This window comes from Eschrichtius robustus, chromosome 1, assembly GCF_028021215.1.
Source record: "Eschrichtius robustus isolate mEscRob2 chromosome 1, mEscRob2.pri, whole genome shotgun sequence".
Lineage (NCBI taxonomy): Eukaryota > Metazoa > Chordata > Mammalia > Artiodactyla > Eschrichtiidae > Eschrichtius > Eschrichtius robustus.
This window is the reverse complement of record NC_090824.1, coordinates 117,097,814-117,123,977: the sequence shown is the minus strand read 5'-3', so window position 1 is coordinate 117,123,977 and position 26,164 is coordinate 117,097,814. Positions and strand designations below refer to the sequence as shown.

General features: G+C 37.9%; 2 protein-coding genes across 6 annotated transcripts in view; both read left to right on the top strand.

The window, feature by feature from the left end:
- Positions 1 to 4,407, top strand: part of RAB27A (RAB27A, member RAS oncogene family) — a 72,853-nt gene extending 68,446 nt beyond the window's left edge. For all 5 annotated transcript variants that reach the window (XM_068551834.1, XM_068551810.1, XM_068551819.1 and 2 more), the window contains one exon: positions 2,077 to 4,407. In XM_068551834.1, the coding sequence (XP_068407935.1) occupies positions 2,077 to 2,275 (199 nt within the window). In that variant the 3' untranslated portion in view covers positions 2,276 to 4,407. The remainder of the gene's footprint in view (positions 1 to 2,076) is intronic.
- Positions 4,408 to 10,578: 6,171 nt separating this feature from the next.
- RSL24D1 (ribosomal L24 domain containing 1) lies at positions 10,579 to 25,861 on the top strand. The gene is made up of 6 exons (XM_068551785.1): positions 10,579 to 10,733; positions 15,003 to 15,116; positions 16,834 to 16,906; positions 19,658 to 19,721; positions 21,482 to 21,567; positions 22,544 to 25,861. The coding sequence occupies exons 1-6, from the start codon at positions 10,653 to 10,655 to the stop codon at positions 22,615 to 22,617; spliced, it is 492 nt and encodes a 163-aa protein (XP_068407886.1). The 5' UTR covers positions 10,579 to 10,652; the 3' UTR covers positions 22,618 to 25,861.
- Positions 25,862 to 26,164: the final 303 nt, after the last annotated feature.

Sequence of the window (26,164 nt, the reverse complement as noted above, 5' to 3'; positions counted from 1 at the left end):
TTAAAGTAAGATGTACACTATTATGACTAGTATTTATGAGGAAGTTTACTGCTCAACTACTTTTTTATTTTTGTATTTCCAATTTCAGCCCATTATTCTCGAGGGAGAGATGAGTTTTTCAGTTGCTTTTCCATTAAACAATAGCTTTCTGAATGGTGATAGAATGATCAAGCCTTCTCCTTAAGTATAAGAAATGTTCTGCAGATATTAAATGATTCTTCATGGGTATAATTGAGAAAGAGCACGATGGAGAAAATCTAAGTATTTAAATTTTGAGAATTCTTAATCGAAAATTCAGCTCATGTAAAAATGGCAGCATTACAAAGTGTCCCCAGGACTTAGCTCAATAACATAGGTACTTGATAAATAAGTATTTATTCAGTCCCCACAAAGAATGTCTTCTTCATACTTGGTAAAGAAGTACTGCATGTGACCAAGGGGATGGGAAAGATGTATTACCTTCATTTTGTGGCTAAGGCGCCAGATGAAGATGTAGGGAAAAAAGACTGACAGTAACCAAAGAGGTATCCAGGCAAGAGGTTTAAAAACCACTGAGATGATGTAATTTGCCCAGTGGACCCTTCTCTGATTAAGATATTTTAGAGTCAGCATATGAAGGGCTATGAACATGGTCATGGTAGAATCAGTGGACCAACCATGTCCTTCAGAACTCACAGATAGGTAGATAAATCCTCAAATGAAGTGATGGTTCCTCAACCGGCTTTTAAGAGCTATACTCAAACAGGAGAGGATTGTAGAGTCCAGTTGCAAGGCCTGTTAGCTCCCATAGGAAGCGAGCAGATAATAAGGCAACATCTTGAGGAAATCATAATGGGCAGACAGCCTTCCATCCCTACACACGTGCCCCTAATGTGCTTCTTGGTGACACAGGAAACAGAACAGTTGTGAAAAGATCTGTAAAAGTAGTAAGAACGTTAAAACAAATCTGTAAAAGCTCTCCTGTGGAAGCTGCTCGAAGCCAGGAAATAATGAAAGAATAACCAAAGTTGTAATCAGAGTCATTGATGTAGTGTTAACATGCTATGAGAAGACAGGAAAACAGAGACATTCTTCAGGAAGAGTATTGTAATAGAGTCGGATGTTAAAGTCTCTATAAATGTAAGGAATATTTTACTGAATTCAATTGCAGGACTCCCAGAGGTGCTAAAACAACTTTCTTTTGTAGATTTTACATCTAAGAGCATTTTTGCTTACTAAGTGGTGGGAATGAAATCAACGGTTTGAAGAAAATACAATTTTATCACTATTTTCATGCCTTTATTTAGAAGGAGGAAGAACTTGGCAGGTGATTGATTAATCCCCTTGCAAAGACGGACTCTAAGTATGAAAGGTGACCACCATGACAAGCCTGATGTCTTAAGAATATGTGAAAAGCAGCCTTACAGTTTTGAAATGATGCTTTGTGAGTTACTAAAAAATTACACCTAACCTCAGGCCCTGGGATAACAAAACAAACATACTTAAGATTGATAATACCTGAGGAACTCTGAAGTGCTGTGGAATTCAGAATGTCTTCAAGTGTGTGGTCCAGGAATACACACTGGAGCTGACAAGTGGCAAAGCCTTTGACAGATACAGCCAGGGACCTCTGATGTCTCTCTTATATCAGCTTGTTTTTTGTCTTTGTTTTTTTTTCCTCCGTATGTAGCAAGTGAAACAGAGTTTTCTGTTTTGGAAATCCTCATGCAAGTATGCATATTTGGAACCAGTGGAGCCTATGGTTTAAGTTGGTTACACTAGAATCAAACAGCTGGGGATTCAAATCCTGGCTCTGCTACTTTCTAACATTATGAAATTGGGCACGTTACTTTATCTTTCTGAGCTGCAGTTTAATCGTCTGTGAAATGGGAGTAAACACTTCCGGAAGTTTTACATCTGTTAGGAATGCATTGTCAATTATTTTATTTTTCACTTTTTAACGTGGCCTGTGTGGCAAAATGCTTTTGTTGTCTTGTATATTTGTATTCTTCCGATTTTCTAAGTTGAATTATCAAGAGCAAAGGTCACTGTCCTTTCCCTCCTCATGTTGTTACCCGAGTTGTCACTGTCTTCCAGAATCCCCTACTTTGAAACTAGCGCTGCCAATGGGACAAACATAAACCAAGCGATCGAGATGCTCCTGGACCTGATAATGAAGCGAATGGAACGGTGTGTGGACAAGTCCTGGATTCCCGAAGGCGTGGTGCGATCCAACGGTCACACCTCTGCAGATCAGTTGAATGAAGAGAAGGAAAAGGGGTCATGTGGCTGTTGAAGAGTCCTGCGAGCTGCACAGTAATTCAGGTGGCCCACGTCTGTGACCTGCTCTACGGTGATACACGGCACAGGGAGAAATTAACGGGCATTGTGTACAAACTGCTTCTCACCGTCCCGGTTAGACCTATCAGTAAAGCATCCAGTTTTAAACTTACTTTTCTGCAGCTTTGTAAATATTTCTTTAAGATTCAGCCTGAGAGTTAGGGGAAATATTTCACATAGCCAAAAGTGCCTTATAAAACCTTAGCCCATGGCAGTAGATCATTCAAGTATTCAGGATTTTGTAGCCACAGAACAGTGCATTTATTATGTAGGATGACTGAAGATACTGTCACCTGCCTTAACATAGATAGGCCTGGAGTCTCACATTCAAGATCTTAGACGTAATATCAGTGTTTAACCCAAATTTAAAGACCCTACTTGCACCATAGGGGACCTTCTAAAATGCCATCTAAACCATTTGAATGTTAAATAAGAATATACACAAATGATGGTTCAATGTCTTTGAGTATTAATTTATGTAAGCATTCTCTTTAAAATGAAATAGGGCAAACTATTGGCCATATCTGTAGACCTTGGATAAACTGGATCGAGAAATTATATGCTCACTGTGACTGTTGCTGGTGGGAAAGGGCTTGGGGGTGAGGCCTGGGGTGGCTTAATGTTGTATAAGCAGCCGAAGGGGGACTTCTGGCTCCCTGCTGGATTCCCATTGCTCGGAAGGGTTGATTGAAGGGTCAGGGAACTAGATTTTTATGGCTTTAGTTCACTGTGATCTGTGCATTTATACTTGGCCTATGTGCTGGCCCCATCTGAACATAGCTGGTGCTTATGCTGAAGTTATTTGTGATAAGTAAACATTTAGCTTCTCTTTCTTCATATTTATAATGTTGGTCTGGCATCCTCAGGCTGCAGTTTCAATTAGCTTGTGAGCAACTCATCTTGTTTTCACCCTCAGTCTCTATATTGTTGATCTTTGCAACTTATTTTATTTTTACATTGGTGGAATTGAAGGAGTTAGCTTATAATTACATAAAATATCTGTTTACTATTTGGTGGAAGATGGATGTTTGTGTTTAAGCAGTTACATTTGTACTCTAGCTCGGTATAAGAAAAACGGAGTGTTCTGTAGCCTGTAGTTATCCTTGAGATCATGGGCATTTACCGTACTTGCTGGGTCTCTCCAAGGTCATGTACTCTTCCACATTGCCAAAGTGTCTTTTTACCAAATTTAGAGGTGGTTTCAAAATATGCTTCACGGCAGTTGCTTATAAAAATCAAAGGGGAAAATTCTTACTTATTAAAGTAGTTTAAGTAAAGTAGATTAAAATTTCCAAAGAGCTTAATGGCTATTTAGGAAGAAACACCACTCATTATAATTTAAATAAAGAATAAAAATAAATGTATTTTGCGGTGGCAAATGTTTGGCATAACAGTAATTAGAAAAATACAGCTATGATGGAAAGTAATTACTTTTATGATAATTTTCAAACGGCTTTTTGTTGAGCATCTGCTCTGTTTTTTTTTGCCACTGCCCTCCCACCATCCCCTTAAGAAACTTAGCTGTGTTTACTAAGATCTTATATATTTCTATCCTTGAAATGAGGACCTTTTTAAATACTAAGGCGTCATTGAGTCCTATGCGTTTGAATTGTGTATCCTGGTGAGAAAAAGATCCAGACATTTCAAGGGCAGGGTCATTATCACAGGCAGTGCCTTCTAAAGTTGCCATAAGACTTAAGTGGAGTAAATAATAATTTTATAGCTACGTATCAGGGAACATTTTCTATGATTCATTTGTATAGTTAAAAAGAAGACAATATCAGTATGTTCCAGCCTATTTAGGAACCAACTGAGAAGTTAGCTGCAGATTCCATCGGCCTTAAACATAACACACAATTAAATATATACACGATATTGGCACACGCAAGAGCCACCTTTAATTATTGACGTAAATAACCTGTATTCTCTCTGGAAATCATTTGTTTAAATTTATATCGAAGTACCAATATAAACTTTTTTGTGCGTCAATGTATTTTCCTATTGACAGGCTTCTGTAAAAGTGAAGTGTATCTTCAGTGAACTTTGTGCCAATTAAGCTTATAATAAAACAGTGGTTTAACCTGTCAAGTTTGGATGTGAACATAACTTCACTTCCCATCGCAATAAAGTTTCAACCAGAAGTCATAATGCTACAGGAAACCACATTCAGAGACACAAATTCCATTAGGTACGTGATGAGGGACCAGCCAAGACAACGTATTCTGGAGAAGATAATTCAAATACGTTATCGTCGAACGTTTATGTAGCATCTACAGTGCAGGAAATGTTGTACTAGCTGTCCTCAGGTGAGCAAAGCAAGGATGGTAAGGGCGTGCACTAACACTGGGGCTGAGAGATGGGTGCGAGAGGCATTGGCAGTGGTGTAGTACTCGATTGGATGAGGAGGGAATATGTGGGGAGATGGACACTCTTACCTTATTTCCTACCACACCGTTCACCCCACTCACTCCTCTGCGGGCATACTGGCCTCCCTGGAGCGGTCAAGTGTGTTCCTGCCTCAGGAGTATTTGCTGTTCCCTCTGCCTGGAACGCTAGTCTTCCATACATCTGCATGGCTCCCTCTCCCATCCTTTAAGACAGTTCAAATGTCACGTTGTCCAAAAGGACTTTACTGATCACCTTATATAAAATAGCAGTCAATCCCCCTCATGGCCCCAACCAGATTGTCACCTACTGCCTTGTTATCCTGCTCTGTTTTTGTACATGTCACTTATCACCACTCAATATATTTGTATGTTTGTCTCCATCCACTAAGATATAAGCTCCATGAGGACAGGGGCTTGGGAAGTTTTCTTCAAAATTGTGTTGCCACTACCTGGAAAAGGCCTAGTACACAGTAGGTACTCAAATGGTTATTGGTGGACTGAATAAAGGACTTGAGATGCAGCAGGGTCAAGTGAAAGAGTTTTCAAAACAGGAGTCACTATTAATGTTCAAAGACAGGAATAGAATTTGAAAGTAACCGCTTCAAAAATGTTTAGAAATGCTCTCATATAATAAATCCATATTGGTTTATTATGAAAAATTAGGAAATCTGAGAAGTATATTCTGATGTTTTGAAGTTGATGTCAAGATAGCTAACAATCTATTGAAGAAATGTTCAACGAGGACTTTTTGTTTTGACCGCTCCACGTAGCATGCAGGATCTCAGTTCCCTGACCAGGGATCGAACCCATGCCCCCCACAGTGGAGGCATGGAGTTCTAACCACTGGACCGCCAGGGAATTCCCAATACGGAGTTTTTTTTTTTTTTTTAATTGAACTGTAGTTGATTTACAATATGTGTTAGCAAGGTAATTCTTTGCTAACGTTATGCATACATTATATATGTATATATATACAATATACATATGTATATTCTTTTTCAGATTCTCTTCCATTATAGGTTATTACAAGATATGGAATATAGTTCCCTGTGCTATATAGTAGGTCCTCGTTGTTTATTTTATATATAGTAGTGTGTATCTGTTAATCACATACTCCTAATTTATTCCTCCTTCCTCCTTTCCCCTTTGGTAACCATAAGTTTGTTTTCTATGTCTGTGAGTCTGTTTCTGTTTTACAAATAAGTTCATTTGTGTTATTTTTTAGACTCCATATTTAAGTCATATAGTATCTGTCTTTGTCTGCCTGGCTTACTTCCCTTAGTATGATAATCTCTAGGTCCATCCATGTTGCTGCAAATGGCATTATTTCTTTCTTTTTTATGGCTGAGTAATATTCTATTGTATATATATTACCACATCTTCTTTACCCATTTATCTGTCAGTGGAGACTTAGGTTGCTTCCATGTCTTGGCTATTGTAAATAGTGCTGCAATGAACAGTGGAGTGCAAGTATCTTTTCGAATTAGAGTTTTTGCCTTTTCTGGATACATGCCCAGGAGTGGGATTGCTGGGTCGTATGGTAGCTCTATTTTTAGCTTTTAAAGGAACTTCCATACTGTTCTCCATAGTGGCTGCACTAATTTACATTCCTACCAACAGTGTAGGAGGGTTATTTTTTTCTCCACACCCTCTCCGGCATTTGTTATTTGTAGACTTTTTGATGATGGCCATTCTGACTGGTGTGAGGTGATACCTCATTGTAGTTCTGATTTGCATTTCTCTAATAATTAGTGATGTTGAGCATCTTTTTATGTGCCTGTTGGCCATCTGTATGTCTTCTTTAGGTAAATGTCTCTTCTGATCTTCTGCCCATTTTTGGATTGGGTTGTTTGGGTTTTTTGATATTGAGTTGTAGGAGCTGTCTGTATATTTTAGAAATTAATCCCTTGTTGGTCACATCATTTACAAATATTTTCTCCCATCCTGTAGGTTGTCTTTTCATTTTGTTTATGGTTTCCTTTGCTGTGCAAAAGCCTGTAAGTTTGATTAGGTCCCATTTGTTTATTTTTGCACACTAAAGAATGTTTTGCTTGGCTTTTTATAAGCTGGAAAACTCTATATGGTATTTCCAGGTCTTCTATTTTTGGCAATATGGGTGAGTATAGAACTGGAAGACTCTCCCAATATAAAACACTTGATAATGCTGGATAAAATATAATGAACATTTTTTTAAATGAACTGTTGATCTCTTAAGAAAGTAAGGGAAATACCTTGAGACCATCCCTCTTTTTCCACAAAACAGACAACAACAGCAGCAACAACAATGGCAGCAACAGAGGGAACTTACAACAAACTGATACTGAGTGTGGTTTGCTTTTGGTTTGGTTTTTGCCAGTATCAGTAATCTAGGTGCTTGGTTTTAATGGCTACATGCCATCATGGGAGAAAGCCTTGGATCTGTTGGAGGTAGGACACTGGGATGGAGGGCCCCTACCTCCAAACACACACAAAGCCAGGGCCTGGTCTATGTCTTAATCTTCCCTGAGCATTTATAACCATAAGTATGCTTTTACACAGGTTTGAGGTTCAAGTTTACATTAGCCCCCTTTTTTTTCCTGGGAATGTCTAAGCCAAAAAATGTACATAAACTAACATAAAGTGATTTGTGGTTGGTAATACCTCTGGATTTCTTGGGAGAAGCAAAGTAGAATCTCTTCAGAGAAAACATATTCACCCAGAACTTACAGGATTTTTACAGAAAATACCCTACTAAGAGTGAGCTCACTATTTAAAATGAAAACCCATTCCTTCCTCACCCCCTTCAGCCCCAAACATGAGCAAGGGCCAGTGAACCAAAATTCAGCAATATGGCACTTAAGAACTTCAAATAATATACTTATCGGATGGAGACCATAAAGTAAAGATGTTTAACATACTTACAAACATAAAAGGAATGGAAACATCTGGGAGAAGAAGACTTTATTAAAGATACAAGACTGGTTTGAATTTTAGAAAAAGACTTCCATATATGGAAAAATGTGGCCATTGATATTCAGAATGTAATGGTCAGAAGTTAAGTGGCAAGTTTGACAGTTGAAGAGAAAATTGGTGAACTAGAAGATAGACTGGAGGAAATTATACAGAATTCAGCAGACAGGGATAAGGTATGAGGGAGGTTAAGAGAGAGAGAGGAAAGATTAAGGCTCCAACTTATGTCTAATAGGAACTCTAGAAGGAGAAATGGGAGAACATAGAGGAAGAGGAAATATATGAAAAGAAAATAGCTGAGAATTTTTCAGTAATGATGACAGACATACACCTTCAGATTCAGGAATCATTAAGTTTCAAGCAAGCTAAACAAAAAGGAATAGTATTTCCAAGATTTCAGTTCAGTCTGTTGGACGTGAAATACATGTTTGTTGTTGTTGTTAACCCCTTCTTCTGTATTCCATTATAATAATTGGAAAGAAAAACATTTTCTAAGACTGGCTACTCACCTATTCAACCTAGAGCGAAGCACTGAGTATGCTCATAGGCTGAAGGGAACAGAGTCTCAAATGAAGCCTTAAGGTGTGGGATTAAGAACACAGATAAGGGATAGGGCCCCTGACACTGAAGGTAAGAAGTGAAGCTGGGTTATCACGTTGGTGAGAAAGACAGGAAATTTCTTTTTGAAGTAAAGGGATAAAACTGAGAGAGTTGGGAAGGAACTGTGTAAAGAGCTTGGGAAGACTGATGAGGCTCTTCTATAATTATTGAGGGGGATGAGAGAGGGAGAAGATCAAACAAAAGTAAAATAATTTTCAGTATCTTGGTTGCCAATGAAGTGTTGGGCAAATGTTTATTACTAAAATTTCTGATGTGTGTGCCTTTGTTATTAATATTGTTCTGGAATTGCATGTCAAGTGATTAGCAAAGAAAAATAAATGCAAGTATCAGATAAAAGGAAAACACATGTATTCACAGATTATAACTAGACAAACTGATTCTAAAGTTAAAAAAGAAAAAAAAAAAACTTTAAGGAATAGCTAGAGAAACAAGGAATAAGAAGGCCAAGGAAGGAAGAGGAGGACTGCTGGTAAACCCAGTTATTTAAAAAATTACAATAATTTAAACATTTTGGAACTGGCACATAAATAGATAAATCAGTTGAACAAAGTAGATAGACCCATGGAAAAGTGATACTTTGAATTAGTGGAGGAAGCAATGCCCTTATTCAACCTATGGTACTGGGGGGGAAAAAAAAAACGCACTGGAATCCTATGTTATTATTTATACTTAAGCAAATTCCAGATTAGTTGAAAATTCAAATGTGAAAAATGATACTATAAAAATAATAGAGAAAAATCTTTGAAAAACAATTTTGAAGAGGGAAATGCAGTTTCAAGCAAAACACCAAATCCAAAACCACAGAAGTAAAGATTAATTTGGATACATACAAATAAGACATTCCTGCACAGAGAAATGCTATAAGCAATATTTAAAATACTGATAAATTGGGAAACAATTTCTGAAAGTTAGAGCAAAGCTCTAACTTTCTTAATATGTAAAATGCTGTTAAAAATCAACAACAGTAGAAAACTGCGTGAAGGACATAAACAGGCAATTCACAGAAAAAAATAGATTTCAAACATTCGTAAAGATTCCTAACTCCATTCATAATAAAATAAATGCCAGTTAAAATAATAATAAAAAAAAATTTTTTAATCTCAGATTGGCAAAGATCACCTTCGACAAAGACGTCGTGAAATAGGCATCTTATTTGTTCTTGTTGAGTGTTAATTGGTAAAACCTTTCGGAAAGCATTTAGTATTATCTACCAAATTTTAAAAGTGTTATAGGCCCAGCAACTCTATACCAATAAACTCTCTTTTGAAAAAAAAAAATTAGTAAGGATGCTTATTATTAGTGAGGATGCTTATTATCTCCTGAAGATAGGAGACAAGATACGAAACAAATGTCCATCCACAGGCGACCGATTAAGATGATACCCTCCTACAATTGCGTTTATGTAACTATGGAAGAGAATGGGAAGTATTCACTGATAATAAAATGTGTATTGGATGCTTAATTACGTGCCAGGAACTGTTCTAGGTACTGGGAGTATAGCTGTAAACAAAACGACAAAAATCCCTGCCCTCATGGAGCTCACATCCCATTGAGGGGAGGCAGATGACAGCAAGATGCAGAAAAGGGTGAACAGGATGCTCTTCAGTGTTACCAAGAAGAGGGAGTGGAGACACGTACACACAAATGCTTGTCTATGCACAGAAAACCTCTGGTAGGTAATAAAAGGAAGTGACTGCTACTGGAGAGGAGGACTGGAGGTCTGGGGAGAGAACCTTAGTTTCCCGTGAAAAAAAAAAAATTTTTTTTTTAACCACATATGTATATTAATTAAATAGCGCGGGGGTGGGGGAGTAAAGGTGGCGAACACCACTACAAGTCTTTAAAACACTGCCGGTTAAGTCCTCCGAGCCTGAGGCTCAGCTGCTTCGGCTGCAGCGCGGGGCAGCAGGTTCCCGCCGCGGACATCAGGCAAGTCGGCTTGGGACCGGAATCACGGGCGGGGCTCGGGAGGCGGAGAAATGAGTTCCTCGAGACGAGCCACGTGTGGAGAGCCGTCTGGGGAAAAGCACAAACCAGAAACAAGATCTACAAGACGTGAGTAAATGCTGACGTTATACGACACGGTAGGGAGGAAAACCAGGGGCTCGGACAGCCAGTTCAGAAGTCTGCGTTAGAACCTCGCACTTCACCAGAGGGCGGCCGCACTCTGCGCCTGCGCCAAACGGCAGCGCTTTTGCCGGCGCGCCCGCGGGGTGGCGCCGTCACGTCCGGCTAGCTTTCCAGGGGCCCGAAAGAGCGAAGGAACACCGCCTTTTCCGGGGGGAGAACTAGAAAGAGAATTACTTCCCGTGGCGGGGCTACGTCACTTCTTCTTAAGTGCGGCGGTTGGCCGGGGCGTCCCCACGAGCGTTCAACATGCGGATTGAGAAGTGTTACTTCTGTTCGGGGCCCATTTACCCAGGCCACGGCATGATGTTCGTTCGCAACGATTGCAAGGTGAGATGGTCCGCTGCGCTCCCGCCGGGCTGAGGCCGCGCCCGCTCGGCGCGGGGTTGCTCTGCGCCTGCGTGGCGTTTGGTCTAGGATTTCGGCACCTGGGGCTGGTTTTGCTAACGACTCCGACCTCGACCTCCCGCTTGGGGAAGCTTCTCCTGCCGGCGTCGCGACCGGAGCTGGTCACTAGGCCGCCCTTGGGCGAGGCTGGCTGCGATGAGGTTGAGGAGCGATTCCAGCCAGCGCCGACGGGGAGGCTGGGAGTCTGTTTGCCCACTTTTGCACATGGGCCACGTTCTTCAGTTTGGTAAACTTCGTTGAACGCATGCCGGGTCAGGCATCATTGCTGAGGCCCGCGTCTGTACAGATGAATAAGACTTGGGGTCGGCTGTAGTCTGTAGAGGTTGATAGAAATGTTGCATATGGCTTAATAGTACAGTTACGTATTATGAAGCTGTTGGAGGTGTTTTGGAGAGGGTCGTCTGTAGAAAGGCACAGGAAGGAAGTGACATTTATCCTGGATCTTGCGTTTCGCTTAAGAACGTGAGGAGAAGGCAGTCTAGGTGAAAGGAAAACGAACAGTTTGAGCAAAGGCACAGAGGGGAGCAGTTACTTCTCTGTTTAAGGAAGTGACGGATAGCAGATGGTGATAGAGGCTTGGGTTGGGGTAAGGCTATAAATACAAGTATAAGTCTATATAAAAAAGGTGCCTTTGTAAGCATAAGCTATAAACATAAAGATACAGATTTTCCTCGACTTTCGATGGTTGCTTCAGGATAAACCTATTGTAAGCGAAGATGCAAAACCTAACCTACTGAATATCATATATAGCGTAGCCTTCCTTAAACGTGCTCAGAACACTGAACGTTAGCGTATAGTTGGGCAAAATCATCTAACACAAAGCCTATTTTATAATAAAGTATTGAATATCTCATGTAATTTATTAAATACTCTACTGAAATAGAGAAACAGAATGATTGTAAGTGTATTGGGTTGTTCACCCTGGTGACCTGATGGCTGACTGGGAGCTTTGGTTCGCTGCCACTGCCCAGCATCAGAGAGAGTTGTACCGCATTGCTAGCGGGGAAAGATCGAAATTTGAAGTACGGTTTCCACTGAATGTGTATCACTTTTTCATCAACATGAAGTCGAACAATCATAAGTTGGGGACCGTCTGTATAAGGCCTCTTTGTGAAAGACTTTATAAATGATACATGAATTTGCCTTTCATACCGGAATGGATCTCATTCCTCTGTTTAACACATTGTTTCTCAGGATTTGACCTCTCTTGTATTTGCTTCTGAATCACTGGACACTTGTAGAAAATACTGATTCCTGGTTTCCACCAGATCTATTGAATTGGAATCTCTGGGTAGAGAGGAAGAGGAGCTAGGAATCTTTATTCAGTGAGTTGATTTTGACATACTAAAGCACTACAGTTCCTACTTCATCACCTTATATCTGTATTCTACATGAAAGATATTGACCTCACTAAATTAGGAGTAAGGGGTCTTGCCAAAGTGTGGGACCAAAGCTATGTTTGGAAACTTGAAAGAGCATGTAAAAGATTTTTAATTCCTGCTCTCAGGAACATGACAAAGAATTTGTAGCAATGAATGAAATGATTGTCAGGTTGGGGTGTAATTCACAGTGGGCATTATGGCTTTGTGGATGATTTGGTCATCGTGACTATGATTTTTGTCCATCAGTGTTTGTCAGCTGGGTATGGGAATTAGAAAGGATGGTGGGAGCTATCTAGAGCTGGATGTTGATCTGGCAGACACAGTGGAAGTTCAAGTTGATGAGGAAGTCTATATTGCTAGCAAGGATAGTGTTGAATTAGCTGGGAGCTAGCTTGCTGTAGGGAAGACCAGTGTATCCAGAACAGAGTTGATTGGGGAAGTAAGAAGTAGAGGCCCTGAAGCACTAATGAAGAACAGGTACCTCATTTTTTTCTTTGCTGATGATTCCGAAACCTTCATCTCCTTAGTTCCAGGTCTGAGTTTTCTGCTTGACAGGGAAGTCCTGTTTGTACCTAACGGTGAGCCTGCTGAAAGAGTGTTCCTTATGACCTCAGATCTTTTTGCTCTCTGAGTTAATGCTGTCATCCACCTAGACAGTTCTGCTAGAAACTGCGAGTCACCTTTGAATCTTTCACCGTTTATACCTAGCTGTAGGTTCTGTCCATTCTGCCTTTGCGAAGGAGCGTGGCGTCTTAGCTTTCTTTCTGCGCACCTGCCCTCGTTCCAGGTTAGGCACTTGTCACTTTTGTAGCCTCCTAACTAGGCTTTCTGCATTTATGCTCTTAGCTTTTGGGACCATCTTTCATAGAAACCTCCCCTCTTATGCCTCTCAGCTAGTTGCTTAAGAGTAGAATTAGTGTATTACTGCTCCATATCTTCATAGTTTGCAAACAGGACCAATATACATACTCTTAAGGTGTGCTTGGTAAATGTTTGTTGAATTAGTGGCATAAGAAGGTGCTGAAGAACTTTGAGGCTCACGTGGATCATTTGTGTGCATGTTGAAGACTGAGGATGATGCCAGAGGACTAGATTAAAAGGGAAATTTGAGTCTATGAAGCTCTGTCTCACACACAATCGTTTACCACCTACCCCACCATAGATTTAACCACTTCCTTAATGTGTACTTGCATATTACTTTATACTTGACTATTGTGTATAGCTATATCCCATTGTTTATATCCTAGTCCGTTCTTTATCTCTCTTGTTTGCAGGATGAGATTTTACCACATTGCTAGACTAAGCTTCTCAAGGTAGGGCGTCATGTTTTAATTGTTCTTGTATTTCTTGCATCTAGTACAACATCCAGCACATAGTAGCTGCTCCTTACTTGGCTGTTGAATCCCCATCCCATCTCAGTGACTCCAGTCTCTTCAGATAATTCATTGTGCTTTTCAGGTGACGTCTGTTAGATATGGAGTTCAAGTAGGCTTGCCTGTAACTTCCCATTGGCTCTCTTTGGAACCGAGGAGACCTGGGACAAGTTCAGGCCTCTCATTCGGTCTATCTCAGAAATGGGGATTTGTTTAGGAGTTATCTAGTAGGTATTAAACATTGAAGGCTTTTACTTAAAAAAGGTAATAGTACTTTGGCTGAAAATACTCAAAGAAATTTTACCAATAATGATTTTATAGTGAGTTATTCCAGAAGACTACAATAGTTCTACTTTCTGGTTGGTTTGAAATTAATTCAAGGATGTAGACGTGCTTTTACTCAGGTCTCCCAGGAGAGGGCTCTCCATGAGGTCAGGGCTTAGATCAGATTGATCTAGTATTGACCATTTCTAAGAAAACTATGTCCTAGTGTGTTTAGTGACCTATTTGAAGGTCTCCATAGAACAAAGTGTATATAAAATGAAAAGTATTTTGGTTTGTGATATATGCGTGTGTGTGTGTGTATGTTAGCTTGAAATGGTGATACCTTATTTTGACCTTTTTTTTTAATGGGTCACATATTCTAGGTATGATAATTCAACTTAATTTTCTTTGCCAAGATCTACAAACTCAATTACTTTTTCTCTTCGGATTTCCTCTAGTAATACACACAAATTTCAATGTGTTCTAAGACAGAGTAACAAAATGATGCATTTTAGACTTATAAAATGATTCCCAATAAGCCATTTCAGGAGCATGTTGAATCATCATTAAATTGTAAACACTATTAAAGGATCACATCTTTTGGGATGAAAGTGAAGAATTAAAGTAGTGAAGAATCTTCCTAGTAGATCTCCGAATAAATACTTTAGAAAACAAATCTATAGCCAGTTTTAGTTGCTTTTTTGAAATCATTTTTTGCAACGGTGGAAAGAACCAAAGGAAGTTTCAGGGTGGTTGTTTGAAACTTTTAACCCCCTCCCCCCTTTGAGGTATTTAGGAAGTGAATTTTGAGAATTATTCTGAATTGCAAAGAGATTTAAATAAATGACTTTCCTTAAAACTGTTCCCTTAATTCAAGATCATTTGTAAGGTTTTACTGTTATTCTATAGAAATGGTTGTTTTTAACCATATTTTTGGGGCCCTCAATCTTTAGTTGTGATGATGTTTATTAGTCAAAAAATAGTCCAATTTTCATTTTATGTGATATTTCTCACACATTTCTAAATGGTGTTGTGAGTAAGTAGAAGCAGTTGTGAGTGAGAACCATTGTTATTTCTCAGACCTTATAGTATATTTTGTCTGGTAGGATAACATCCTATGGTATAAAATTTTTTAATATTGACTTTTCACTATTTTAACACTTTTCTTGTAGGTGTTCAGATTCTGTAAATCCAAATGTCATAAAAACTTCAAAAAGAAGCGCAATCCTCGCAAGGTCAGGTGGACTAAAGCATTCCGGAAAGCAGCTGGTAAAGAGCTCACAGTGGTGAGTACGGTTAGCTCTCAGTGTAGTTTTTACAGTTTCCAGATTTTAAGTTTTGGGTGGGAGATGAGATTTAATTAACTCTAACAAGGCTTCCTATAGGACGGTTAATGAGTGACTTATTTGCATTTGGGTTTGGTAATCTCATTCTCACATGATCCCCAAAACCATAAATCTGTAGAATTCTGAAAAGGAAAAAAATTCCTAATCTAGTTTGTAGAAGTGATTTTTCTTATTCTCGAAAAAGTATTTTTAGCTCTTGCAACAAGGGGAGAATTATTTAGATGGATTGAAGTTGGAAATTGCTACTTAGGGATTTTGAAAGGAGGTTAAGAGATTAAAAGGTTTTTGACTAGCAGTGAGGGCTCAGATGAGGTTTGTAATGGACTCATTTATCAGTTTCTTGATTTCTTTAGCAGGACTCTGTGTCTGAGAGCAGAGAGCTTAGTTCATAATGGCAGTGTAAGGAGGAATAGTGAGGAATCAGGGGTGAGGGAGTTCCATGAGGCGAGCCCCCACCATCATAATTGCTGTTAACTGAGTTGGTGTGAGGACCTGGTGAAGCTTATCTGCACTCGAGCCTTAAAAAGGGATGAGGGGCAGCTGCTGCACAGGCTACCTTTGAGGGAGGGAGAGCTTTCAACTGTCCCCTCCCGCCAGACTTCCTCTTCCCCCAAACCCATGACTCTTTCCCACCTCGCCACTCCTTAAAGGCAGTATCTAAGTAGTGGCTACAAAGCCCTTTGCTGTCTGTCTCGACACCTGAGGTTCTTCAGTGAACATAAAGAATATTTTTTGACAACATGTTAAGGCCAAATCATAATTGTCACAAAAGTAATTTTCACTATGGACAAATAGATATGTAGCGTCTCAAATACAGGTGGCAACTGTATGAGTGAAGAAAGGATGCCGGGTCATAGTCATTTGCTGGTGACCAGTTACCTTGTCATGGCTGAGGTTACTGTGATCTGAACAGAGGCATGTGTATATAAATGAAATAGCCAAGTGCAGAGTTAGTGCTGTTCCATATGCCTGAGTCTGATAGATTTGAAAACTAAGAAATATCTGTAGTTTTTCCAAAATTATTTTGCATGTTTTGAGATAAATAGGATTGTTAATTGTCAAAATACCAACTACATTTGGAGGGGACTAAAGAATTTCAGGGTGAAGCTTACGTCATGCAGAGTAGTACCACATTATTTGAAGATATGTAGTTTCAACTCTGTGCTGTAACACAAAGGTTTATAGGTATTGAAATATATAAACATGCTAGGTATTTTTGTTGAACCATATGCAGTTCTCAGTGTTTGACTCTTTTTGATCTATGGGAAAAGGCAATTTCATATGGTTGAATCTAATATAAAGTTCTCTGGCTGTGAGTCTCATCTAGGAACAGGAAAGTAGGGAAGCTTTTTTAGTTTGTTTATAATCCCCGTGATTGTTATAGGCCCCTCTGAGGGATGGGGGTGATCCTCTCCCCTCCCCTCCCTTTGAGAATCACTCATACATAGAGAGACATTTTCAATAGGGCTGTCTTGTACATCGTGGTGTTTAAAGGAGAAAAAGTTTGAAAACTTGTATGCTCTGGGATCTCCCCGGGGGAAATCTTAATATGTGCCCGTAGCTTGAAACACTTAGAACTTTTGTGAAAAGGAGAAAAAGTTTTAAGACATGCTTCCTTTCTACCTCTCTTAAAACCGTATTTCTCCTCTTCTTACAGGATAATTCATTTGAATTTGAAAAACGTAGAAATGAACCTGTCAGATACCAGCGAGAGCTATGGAATAAAACCAGTAAGTCACAAGGACTACCAGGAATTTTCAGGAGACACTGGTTTGGGATATTACCATAACTTTAATATCAGTTGGTTGTTTAAATATTAAATTTCGTCTTTTAATCAGTTAGCTTTTATACTTTTATCCTTATTTTAATGGCTCAGTTGTATTTGTGGGGTTTTTTAATAAGCTATCCCAAATCCTTTTCAGAATTGGCTGATGTATCCATTATAGAAATGACATAATTATTAAATTTGATATTATTTGAAGTGCCTACACAGAAATATAAAAACATTCAAATATCTGGGGAAAAAAATAGAGGTGTGGAATACTTTTGGGGGATGAGTGTGGCATAGTTAAAATATACAAAAACCTAACACACTTTACAAGTTTAGATAATTTGGTTTAGGGATATAAATATTGTTTTCTGTATACCTAATAAAACTTAGTGATTCTGTAAAGTTAAAAAGTACAGCATGTAAGGTGATAATTACAGATTTTCTAAGAGAACTTCTAAGTGCTTGACTTGGGTAAAAAGTGAAGCTATAGGCTACTGAAACTGAAAGCAGTAATGTTTAATTCTTACCTACCTGCCTACCTATCTCTCTGTTTTGTTTACTTATTTAAGTAAGCAGAGGCTTTAATTTAGAAAAAGTCTCATATGTAGTAAAACGTAGTTCCTTAAGCTAGCTTGCAGATTCCACTATGTCTCTATGTGTGTTTGAGGCCCTTGGCCCTGCCTTTTCTCCTTCCCCCATGCCTGCTTATGCAGCCTTTAGACATTTCTAGTCTTGGGTGTGGAGGTAATGTAGTTTGTTAACTAGAAGTCTCTAAGACTTAGAATTCTACCAACTTTATTGGTCTCTAAGGGATTATTGGCAGGGCATACTTTTCAACACCTTTTCACCAGTTAGTCACAAGACTTCAGAGGAAGAGTTGGAAAGTTATGGGCCTTTGTAGTAGCATTTGACACCCTCTAAAGCCTTGTTTATCTTCCTGAACTGTGTGGAAAAATCAGAGTCCCATTTGGGAATTGCCTAAGTATTCTGCCCCTTGGTGTGCTTGTTTATTTGGTTTTTTTCTCTTTTTAAAAAATAAGGTCTTTCCCTTCTGTTTTGTAATTAGAGGAGGAGTTAATTTCTGATTAGCAGTTGGTTTTATTGGGTTTATTTAGTAAGGAAATAACACTGATTCAAACTCAAGGATTTCTAAAGAGATTAATAGGATTTTTAAAATTGAGATTATAATTGATATATATATGTTTCAGGTGCACAGCACAATGATTTGATATTTGTATATACTGTTGAAATGATCACCAAAATAAGTCTGGTTAACATCTATACCATACATAGCTAATTTTCATAGGATTATTAAATTGATTCCTAAAGGTACTCTTGGCAGGGACATTATTGGAAGATCCTAAAGCATTTCTGGACCCCATTGAGCTTTATTTCACTTTGGCCTTTGTTTTCTTTTTTGTTACTAATTGAAGATAGCAGCTCCAGACCATTTTTACCTATAACTACTTTTATTTGGTGGGTATTCAGCTTGATATGGAAACTGAGGTACATATTTTAGTCATCTGTGGCTCTTCAGTTACTAAGATCCGCTGTGCTGGTATCATGATGTTTATGTTGTTCCTGAGAAATAGTGTGTGCTCTCTAAGATGTTGTATGCTTTACCAATAACCACTGACTCTAGCATACAAAGATGAACAGGGCATACACAGTCCCTGATCTCTCAGTGCATTTTACTGAGTACTCCATTTTATTGTTTCTTTTAGACAGTAATTGGTTCAGGTATTATCACAGAGTCTCATTCATTTGCCCCACTCAGAGCCACAGACTACACTTTAAGAATCTGGATTGGGAATTTTGCTATTTAGTATGGTAGCCACTAGCCACAGGGGCTACTTAGCAATTAAAATGTGACTAGCCTGAATTGAGGTGTTCTGTAAATATAAAATACATGCTGGATTTTGAATACGTAGTATGAAAACAAGCATAAAATATCTCAGTAATAATTTTTTATATTAATTACATGTTGAAATTGACAGTATTTTGGATATGTTGGGTTAAACAAAATGTATCTTAAATTTAATTTCAAACTGTTCCTTTTTACTTTTTTAAAAAAAATGTGGCTACTAGAAAATTTAAAATTACATATGTGATTTATCTTATATTGGACAGTGTGGATACAGATTCTAGAGCAGTTGGACTCAACTCCCTTATAGCCCAGGCTCCTCTACACATTTTCTGAAACAGTTGGATTTTAGTGGTTAAGAATGTGGCAAAGTGATTGACTGGTTCATTTTACCAGTATTCATCATGTGCAGATCATATCCTAGGCACTTGAAGAAAAAGTGGCTTTTGTGACCAGGAAGGTAGTGTCTATGTACGGAGATGACAAGCTAAGAATGGGATTCATTGCCATTAATCCAAGTTCTCTGTAGAATAAAATTTGAAAAGCGTTGGACTGGTTTCAAGTACAAGGAAAATTTAGTAGTAGTAAAGGCTTTTACAAAATAAGAGTTAGAGAAATGATAACGTGGGAAAGAGTCAGCAGTGATATCAGCCAAGGGTACATACCTTTGTCAGCTATTTTAGTAGGAATTGTTTTTTAATAGGAATTGTTTTTGCAGTGAGTTTTTTGTTTAGTTTAATCCACTTCTAAGTCACAGTAAAGTAGTGATTGTTAAAGCTCCTGTTGGTTAGAATCACCCTGCTTGAATGTACATAAATCTGTTAACGTTTATGAATTTTTTTGTAGTTGATGCAATGAAGAGAGTTGAAGAGATCAAACAGAAACGCCAGGCTAAATTTATAATGAACAGGTATGAATATTTTTAAATATCTTTATTTTCATGTAACTTCAGACTTTCAAAAACTGGCAAGATAGTATAAAGAAGTCTTGCATATTCTGTTAGCATTTTGCCAAATTTACTTTAACTCTGTGCGTAATAAGTTGAAGACATGATGCCTTTTCCTCCTAAGTATGCTTTTATATATATATATATATATATATATCCTAAAAATAGTATGTTCTTTTTCTCTGGGTTTTTAAAATTGAGGTATAATTGACACACAACATTGGTTTCAGGTGTACAGCATAAGAACATGCTCTTAATAACCACAGTATAGTTAAATCAGAAAATTAACACTGATAAAATACTATAGACCTTACTAGATTTACCTGTTGTTCCAATAAATGTCCTTCATAGCAGCAGAAAATCCTGGATCATGCATTGCATTTAGTGGTCATATCTCCTCAAGCTCCTTTAATCCAGACAGTTTCTCACCTTTGTCTCAGATGACATTGGCATGTTTGAAGAGTACAGGTCAGTTATTTCATAGAATGTTCCCCGGTTTTTGTTTGATGTTTTCTTCGTGATTAGATTCAGGTCCCTTTGGCCAGAACATCATAGAAGTGTGTCCCCCTTAAGCACCCCAGCAGAGGCACCTGTTGTCCCTTACTGGTGATGTTAACTTTCATTGCTTGGTTAAAGTAGTGTCTGCCAGTTTTCTCCACTGGAAAGTTACTGTTTTTCCCCCTTTTTAATCAGTACATATCTTGAGGGAGACACATTGAGACTCAGCAAAGAGCCTGTTACTCCTCACACTGATACCTACTGGTTTTCGCATCCATTAGAGTTCTGCCTGAATCTTTTACTACTGTGATTGTTGCCAAATGGTGATTTTTCTGATTTCAGCATTTCTTCACCGTTTATTAGTTGACCTTCTTATCTAAGAAAGAGCATTTTCCTTTTTCCCCAGTTCCAAACTTTATTCTTTTATTCATTTATTCACATCATATCTGTGTATTCATTAATTCTTATTGTATTCAATGAGTTATAATTCTTTGTCATTATTTTGATGTTCTGAGTACCCCAAGTTGGCCAGTGAGAATTCCTTTAGGCAGGCTGTGTGTCATTTTGACAGTTCCTCACCATTCTTTGAGTCCTTTCTTGCTTTATGGCTAATGAGATTTTCCCTGCCCCAGCTTGGAATTGACTGTTTGTTTCTTTAGAAGGGGCATCGCTTCTGATCTAGTCACCATAAAAGTCATAGAAAAGCATGCGTCAACAGCTTTCTGGCTTTAAAATTTTTTTTTTTTTAAAGCATATTACAAAAAAGGACCCAAATGCTTGAGAACTAGTCTGTTAGCTTTTTTTGTTGAATGTCTTGTGTTTTGTGCTCTTGTAATTACTGAATGATTTAAAAAATTAACTAACACAGAGACTACAAATCTTTCTCCTCAAATAGAGAACACAGACACTTTAATAATTAGAGATTCTTAACTCTGTGTAATCTCTGAGACTTGTTAATTCTTTGTTTCAGTCACATCCCTTCATGCACTGAGCAAATATCTTTTCAACCCCTGTTTTATTCCCGACTGGGTGCTAGGAATACAGTGAATGAACAAATTGGGAGTGCAGGAATCATGTTTAAGCTAATTAGGAACAATAAATGAATTGTGTTCCCATTGCTCATTTGTGTGGCTAACTTAATACAAGTTTTAAAAACTAGGAATTATTAATGTCTTTTAAAGAGGTTTTAGTAACTGAAATTTTGGCCTTAATGTGTTTGATCCTAGGTTGAAGAAAAATAAAGAACTACAGAAAGTTCAGGACATTAAAGAAGTGAAGCAAAACATCCATCTTATCCGGGCCCCTCTTGCAGGTAAGTACTGCATCATGCAGGAGCTCTCTGCCTTAAGTAGCGAAGTGAAGAATCTGGATTGTTGTGGTCCATGTGATTGGGCACCAACCAGCTTTTTAAGGTTGAATCTTTTCATGTAAATGTTCTCCCTCATCTATGATATGACTATTTATAAAAGTAATTTATTCAGTGTGCTTCCCAGTTCCAGTCGATTTATTGCATATGGTGTTTCTTTTCTCCCTTCGTAAAATCCTAGCTTCCACAAAATCCAAGTTAATCAAAACATTTGAGTAATAATTTAATAGATGATTTTGCCTCATACCTGTTTTGATTAAAGGATAATGTTTTATATTAGTAGCTCTCAAACTTCATTTGGTGTGGGAGTTACTTGGGGGACTTAGTATGTACACATAGAGGTCCAAGCCCCTTGAGTTTGGACCTCTGTTCTTTAGTAGCTCTCCAGGTGAGTGATACTTCAGTTTGAGAACTACGGTTTTGTATTAAAAACCCTCCTTGTGCTTATGTAACTTACAGTTAGGCACTCACTTGGGCAGTTGCTTGTGTGCATAATTTCTTTTGTGAGATGCTAGGAAACCACTCTTTTTACTCAGCTGGTGCCAAGTACAATCTGTTAAAAGGAGAGAAATTTTGGTGAGATTTAGCTATGCCTAAACCTTAGTAAAGTCAAATCCTATAACCACATATTGGGTAGATTTATGCAAAAGTCCTAGCTAGGTTGTTTTTGTACCAAATTTTAAAAAGATAGACAGGCAAAATCCTGGAGCATTGTTTCACATATAGATAGATGATATGGACTGACAGACACCCCGAAAACAATAGGAATGAACCATTGTTATCCAAGTTTTTAGGTAACCCTCTGAGGTAGGTAGTACAGTGTTAAGAGCAGAGACCCTGGTTCAAGGTGGCCAGGGTTCACATCCCAGCTCTTTGTCAAGAGTTTAATTTCTTTCCTTTTTTTTTTTTTTTTTAAATAAAGGCAAAGGAAAGCAGCTGGAAGACAGAATGGTACAGAAATTACAACAGGATGTGGACATGGAAGATGTTTCTTAGAACTCTTACTGTCTGTAACCATTTCTATAAGTGCATCTGGAAATCTCCTTTGGAGACTTGTAAATTATTGATTTTTTTTTTTTCCATATAAGGTCACTCATATGAAAGGGGATTAAAGTACTTCCTTCCTACATTGCTATCTGCAGAACAGCAGATATGGATGCTAGATTGCATCTCAGTGTTAAGCCTTCACTGAGAGATAGATACACTTTTATAAGTCATGAAAATTATGTTTGTAAATACAGAAGTGAATTGTAGACATAAAATGGTCATGCCATTTGGTTAATGGCACTAGGCAGCATTTATGTGATAATGACAAATTCATGACGAGTAATATATAAAATAAAATTTTCATTGCAGTAAAATATTCCTTTTCTAGAAGGGATACAGCAAGGAACTAACAAACAGTCTGTATGATAATTAACCTCTAGTAATTTCTTTTGATTTTAGTAATTCTGGTTTTGGTTTATAAGCTTCTTAGAAGAACATAATGGTCTAATATATTGAAGCCTAATTATGTTGGACCGTTTTGACCTGGTTTTAACTATTATGATAGGCATTTGTGGATGTTGGGGGTGAGTGGAATAGTCTGTTCCTGAAATGGCACTATATAATTTCTACTTTGGAGAATACTCACTTCTACTTTGGAGAATACTCACTTCTAAGTTGAGATTCCTAGTAGAATAAGCTTTATTTTTCTAGGAGTCCAGTACCTATTAAAATTTTTTGTGTGGTTTTCTTTTTAAAAACTCCTTAATTGGTTGTGGAAAATTGGACGTATGGGTAGCACATTATAGATTATTTGCACATAAAATTGTTTCTGAAGTAAGTGCCTACGTATTTATTATTTAAAAGTACTAAACAAAAGGTATGAGGTTTGCTCACACATACTAAGAAGTAGGAGATACATTTAAAGAGAAATGTATACTTTATACTTCATGTTTTCTTATTTTTACGTTACTTATGAGTAAGTATGTTAAGAGTATTAAGTAACTCAGTTTTTTTTTTCCCTTAGGACAAAATTTAGAATAAATTACAAGTTTTAAGGTTATATAATTATATAGTAATGGCTAAATTTTTATTTTAGTATTAGATAGTAAAAAAGTAGACTGATCACTGGACCAGGTGTTAGAAGACCTGAATCCAGCTTTGTTCTTATTGATAAAATAAAGCTCATTTGTAAACAACATTATTGATGCAACATTTAGGGGAAATATGTATGTAAAGACATTTGTAAAATTACTTGAAGTTTTCATCGCATTCTATATTCATGTTTGTTTCATAATATAAACTTGTTTAAAATTACATACTATTAAGAAACAAATTTCCTACTGTGCTAGTTAGGGAGCAGCTTAGCTATTGCTTTGAGATCATTAATTGGGGAAATTGAGCTGAAACAAAGAGCTGACATTGTGTCTCAGGTTTAACATTCAGGCAGTTCTCTTAGCTGTCAGGATTTCATATTATTGTGAGACGCCAGATAAGTATTTGGATGCAAATGCCATGATTTTATCCACCCACAGCTTTTTAAGCTTGGTTGGACCACTGAGGATGAGTTGTCTCTTTAAAGTTTGCCTGAGAGTGGCGTGGTACAATGCTTTCAGGCTACTGTTGTTGTAGCTTGTCTGGTTGAGACCTCTGCTGGGCAGTTAGCATAAACACAAAAGCGTAAATTGTCCAGACACTCACTACACAGAATATATTCTCTTATTGTTTAAGAAACAATAATATTGTTTAAGATCGGGCTGGAAGACATAGAATTTTTTTTAACATGTACCTCTTAAAAAACCTTGTAAGATTGCAGAAAAAAAATTCTCACATGAAAAAAAATCTCATTTCTTAAAAATGGAAACCCTAGGACGATGTTTACCCTGTAGAAGAAAGTTTGAGAAGGACTAGCCTATTATCTCATGAAGTAGACAGCATTTTTCTAATTTTATAAATGGCCAAATCTCAGGTGTAAAATCTTGCCCCTTAATCACACGGAACAGAAGATGGAAGAGGCAGGGATTTGTGTTCTTACCGGTCCGTTTCCAGCGTTACCCTGCATTTATATGGAAGGGATTGATCTAGAGCCTCTCAGATCCCATCTTCACAAGTCCAGGTGTTTGCTGCAACACTCACTTGACTGTACTTTGATTTCTTCATCTGAAAAAAAAATGGAGACAATAATATGACTAACCTCAGGAGTTTTATGAGGATCTAATTAGTTAATAACATGTAAAATAGTCACTTCAAGTCCACCACTATAGTAAGGTACTGTTAAAATGTTAGCTATTAAGGTTGGTTGTGTGACCACACAAACTCAGTAACAGCAAAGGACTTTGACTTGGGAGAAGGATGGAAGGTCTTAGGGTTTGGGGCTAGCTGTGCTAAATTGAGTGCAGTATACTTCGTCTACAAAGTGATAGGTATGGTTTAAAATGTTAATTTTAGCCTTTATGTCAGCTGGCAAGTTCAGTTATTAAAAGCATCTCATTCCACAAACATTCTCTGCTGTGAAGATTGGGAGGGGGAAATAATACGTTTCTGGTTCATCAACATTAGTTTAAAAAATGAATCATCGCCCGTAGGTTTAAGGGCTAATTTACATGATATAAGGGAAGTTATTTTTTCCCTCTGTCCTTTAGCTTACATTTTAAATGGAGATCTGGAAAAAGACATCAGACTTTAATCACTCAATATAAATTCCAATATTGAATGAACACTACACCTTGTAAAAATTAACCTAGCAGCCTGCTGAATTAAGAGTGTTGAAAAACTAAGGGGAAAAATATATAAAAAATCAGTTTCAAAGGCTATAGGAAGAATTTTCTAAGGTGTCTATTCTTTACTGATACATAGCAGAATGGAAAAGTTAACCCACGTGGTTTACCCTGATGTGTTTATACTGAGTGTATCCATCAGCCTCCTGTTGATTGGAATCGTTTTTGTCTGTTGTTGAATTTCTTTCTAAAGGAGGAGTGACCTTTTTCTTATCTTTTCTGACATTCTGGGTGTAACAATCTCTAGTTTCTGGTGCCATGGGGTGAGTCTCTAACATAAGCTCTCCTGCTTGAACACTGTCCCTAGGTTTTGTATCTTAATTCAAGCTATCATGCAGGGGTTGGAGGTGATGTTTCTACCAACATGACCTTCCCTGGGGTACCAGTTATCTGAACTGATTCTCTAGGCTCCCATTGATTCTGTGGTTTCCCTTTGATCCTGCCAATAAATTCCTTTTGCCAGTGTTTGTAACCAAAAATCTTGATTGATTGATAGACATCCCCATCCTCTCCAGCAAGTCCAGGCAACCCATTTCTGTCATAATCTATTAAGATTGCAGGGACTGTGTCTTATCCCAGACATATATTAGGTACCTGGTGCATGGAAGGCGCTCAATAAATGTGACTAAATGTAGCCATTTGCTAGGTTTACTCCTCTTTATCTTTAAGATAGCCAGTAACTTGGAAGATACAAAGAATCAATTAGCAGAGAGATACTACATTAGGAAAGGAGGCAGCCTGCCTGTGACTTTAACATTAATCGTATCTGCACTGTTGGGAAG

Excerpts from the sequence above, each read along its gene's own strand:
- RSL24D1 (XM_068551785.1), top strand. The coding sequence starts at position 10,653 with ATGCGGATTGAGAAGTGTTACTTCTGTTCGGGGCCCATTTACCCAGGC. Across the intron at positions 16,907-19,657 it reads AGAGCTATGGAATAAAACCA|TTGATGCAATGAAGAGAGTT; the intron begins GTAAGTCACAAG and ends ATTTTTTTGTAG. Across the intron at positions 19,722-21,481 it reads GCTAAATTTATAATGAACAG|GTTGAAGAAAAATAAAGAAC; the intron begins GTATGAATATTT and ends GTTTGATCCTAG.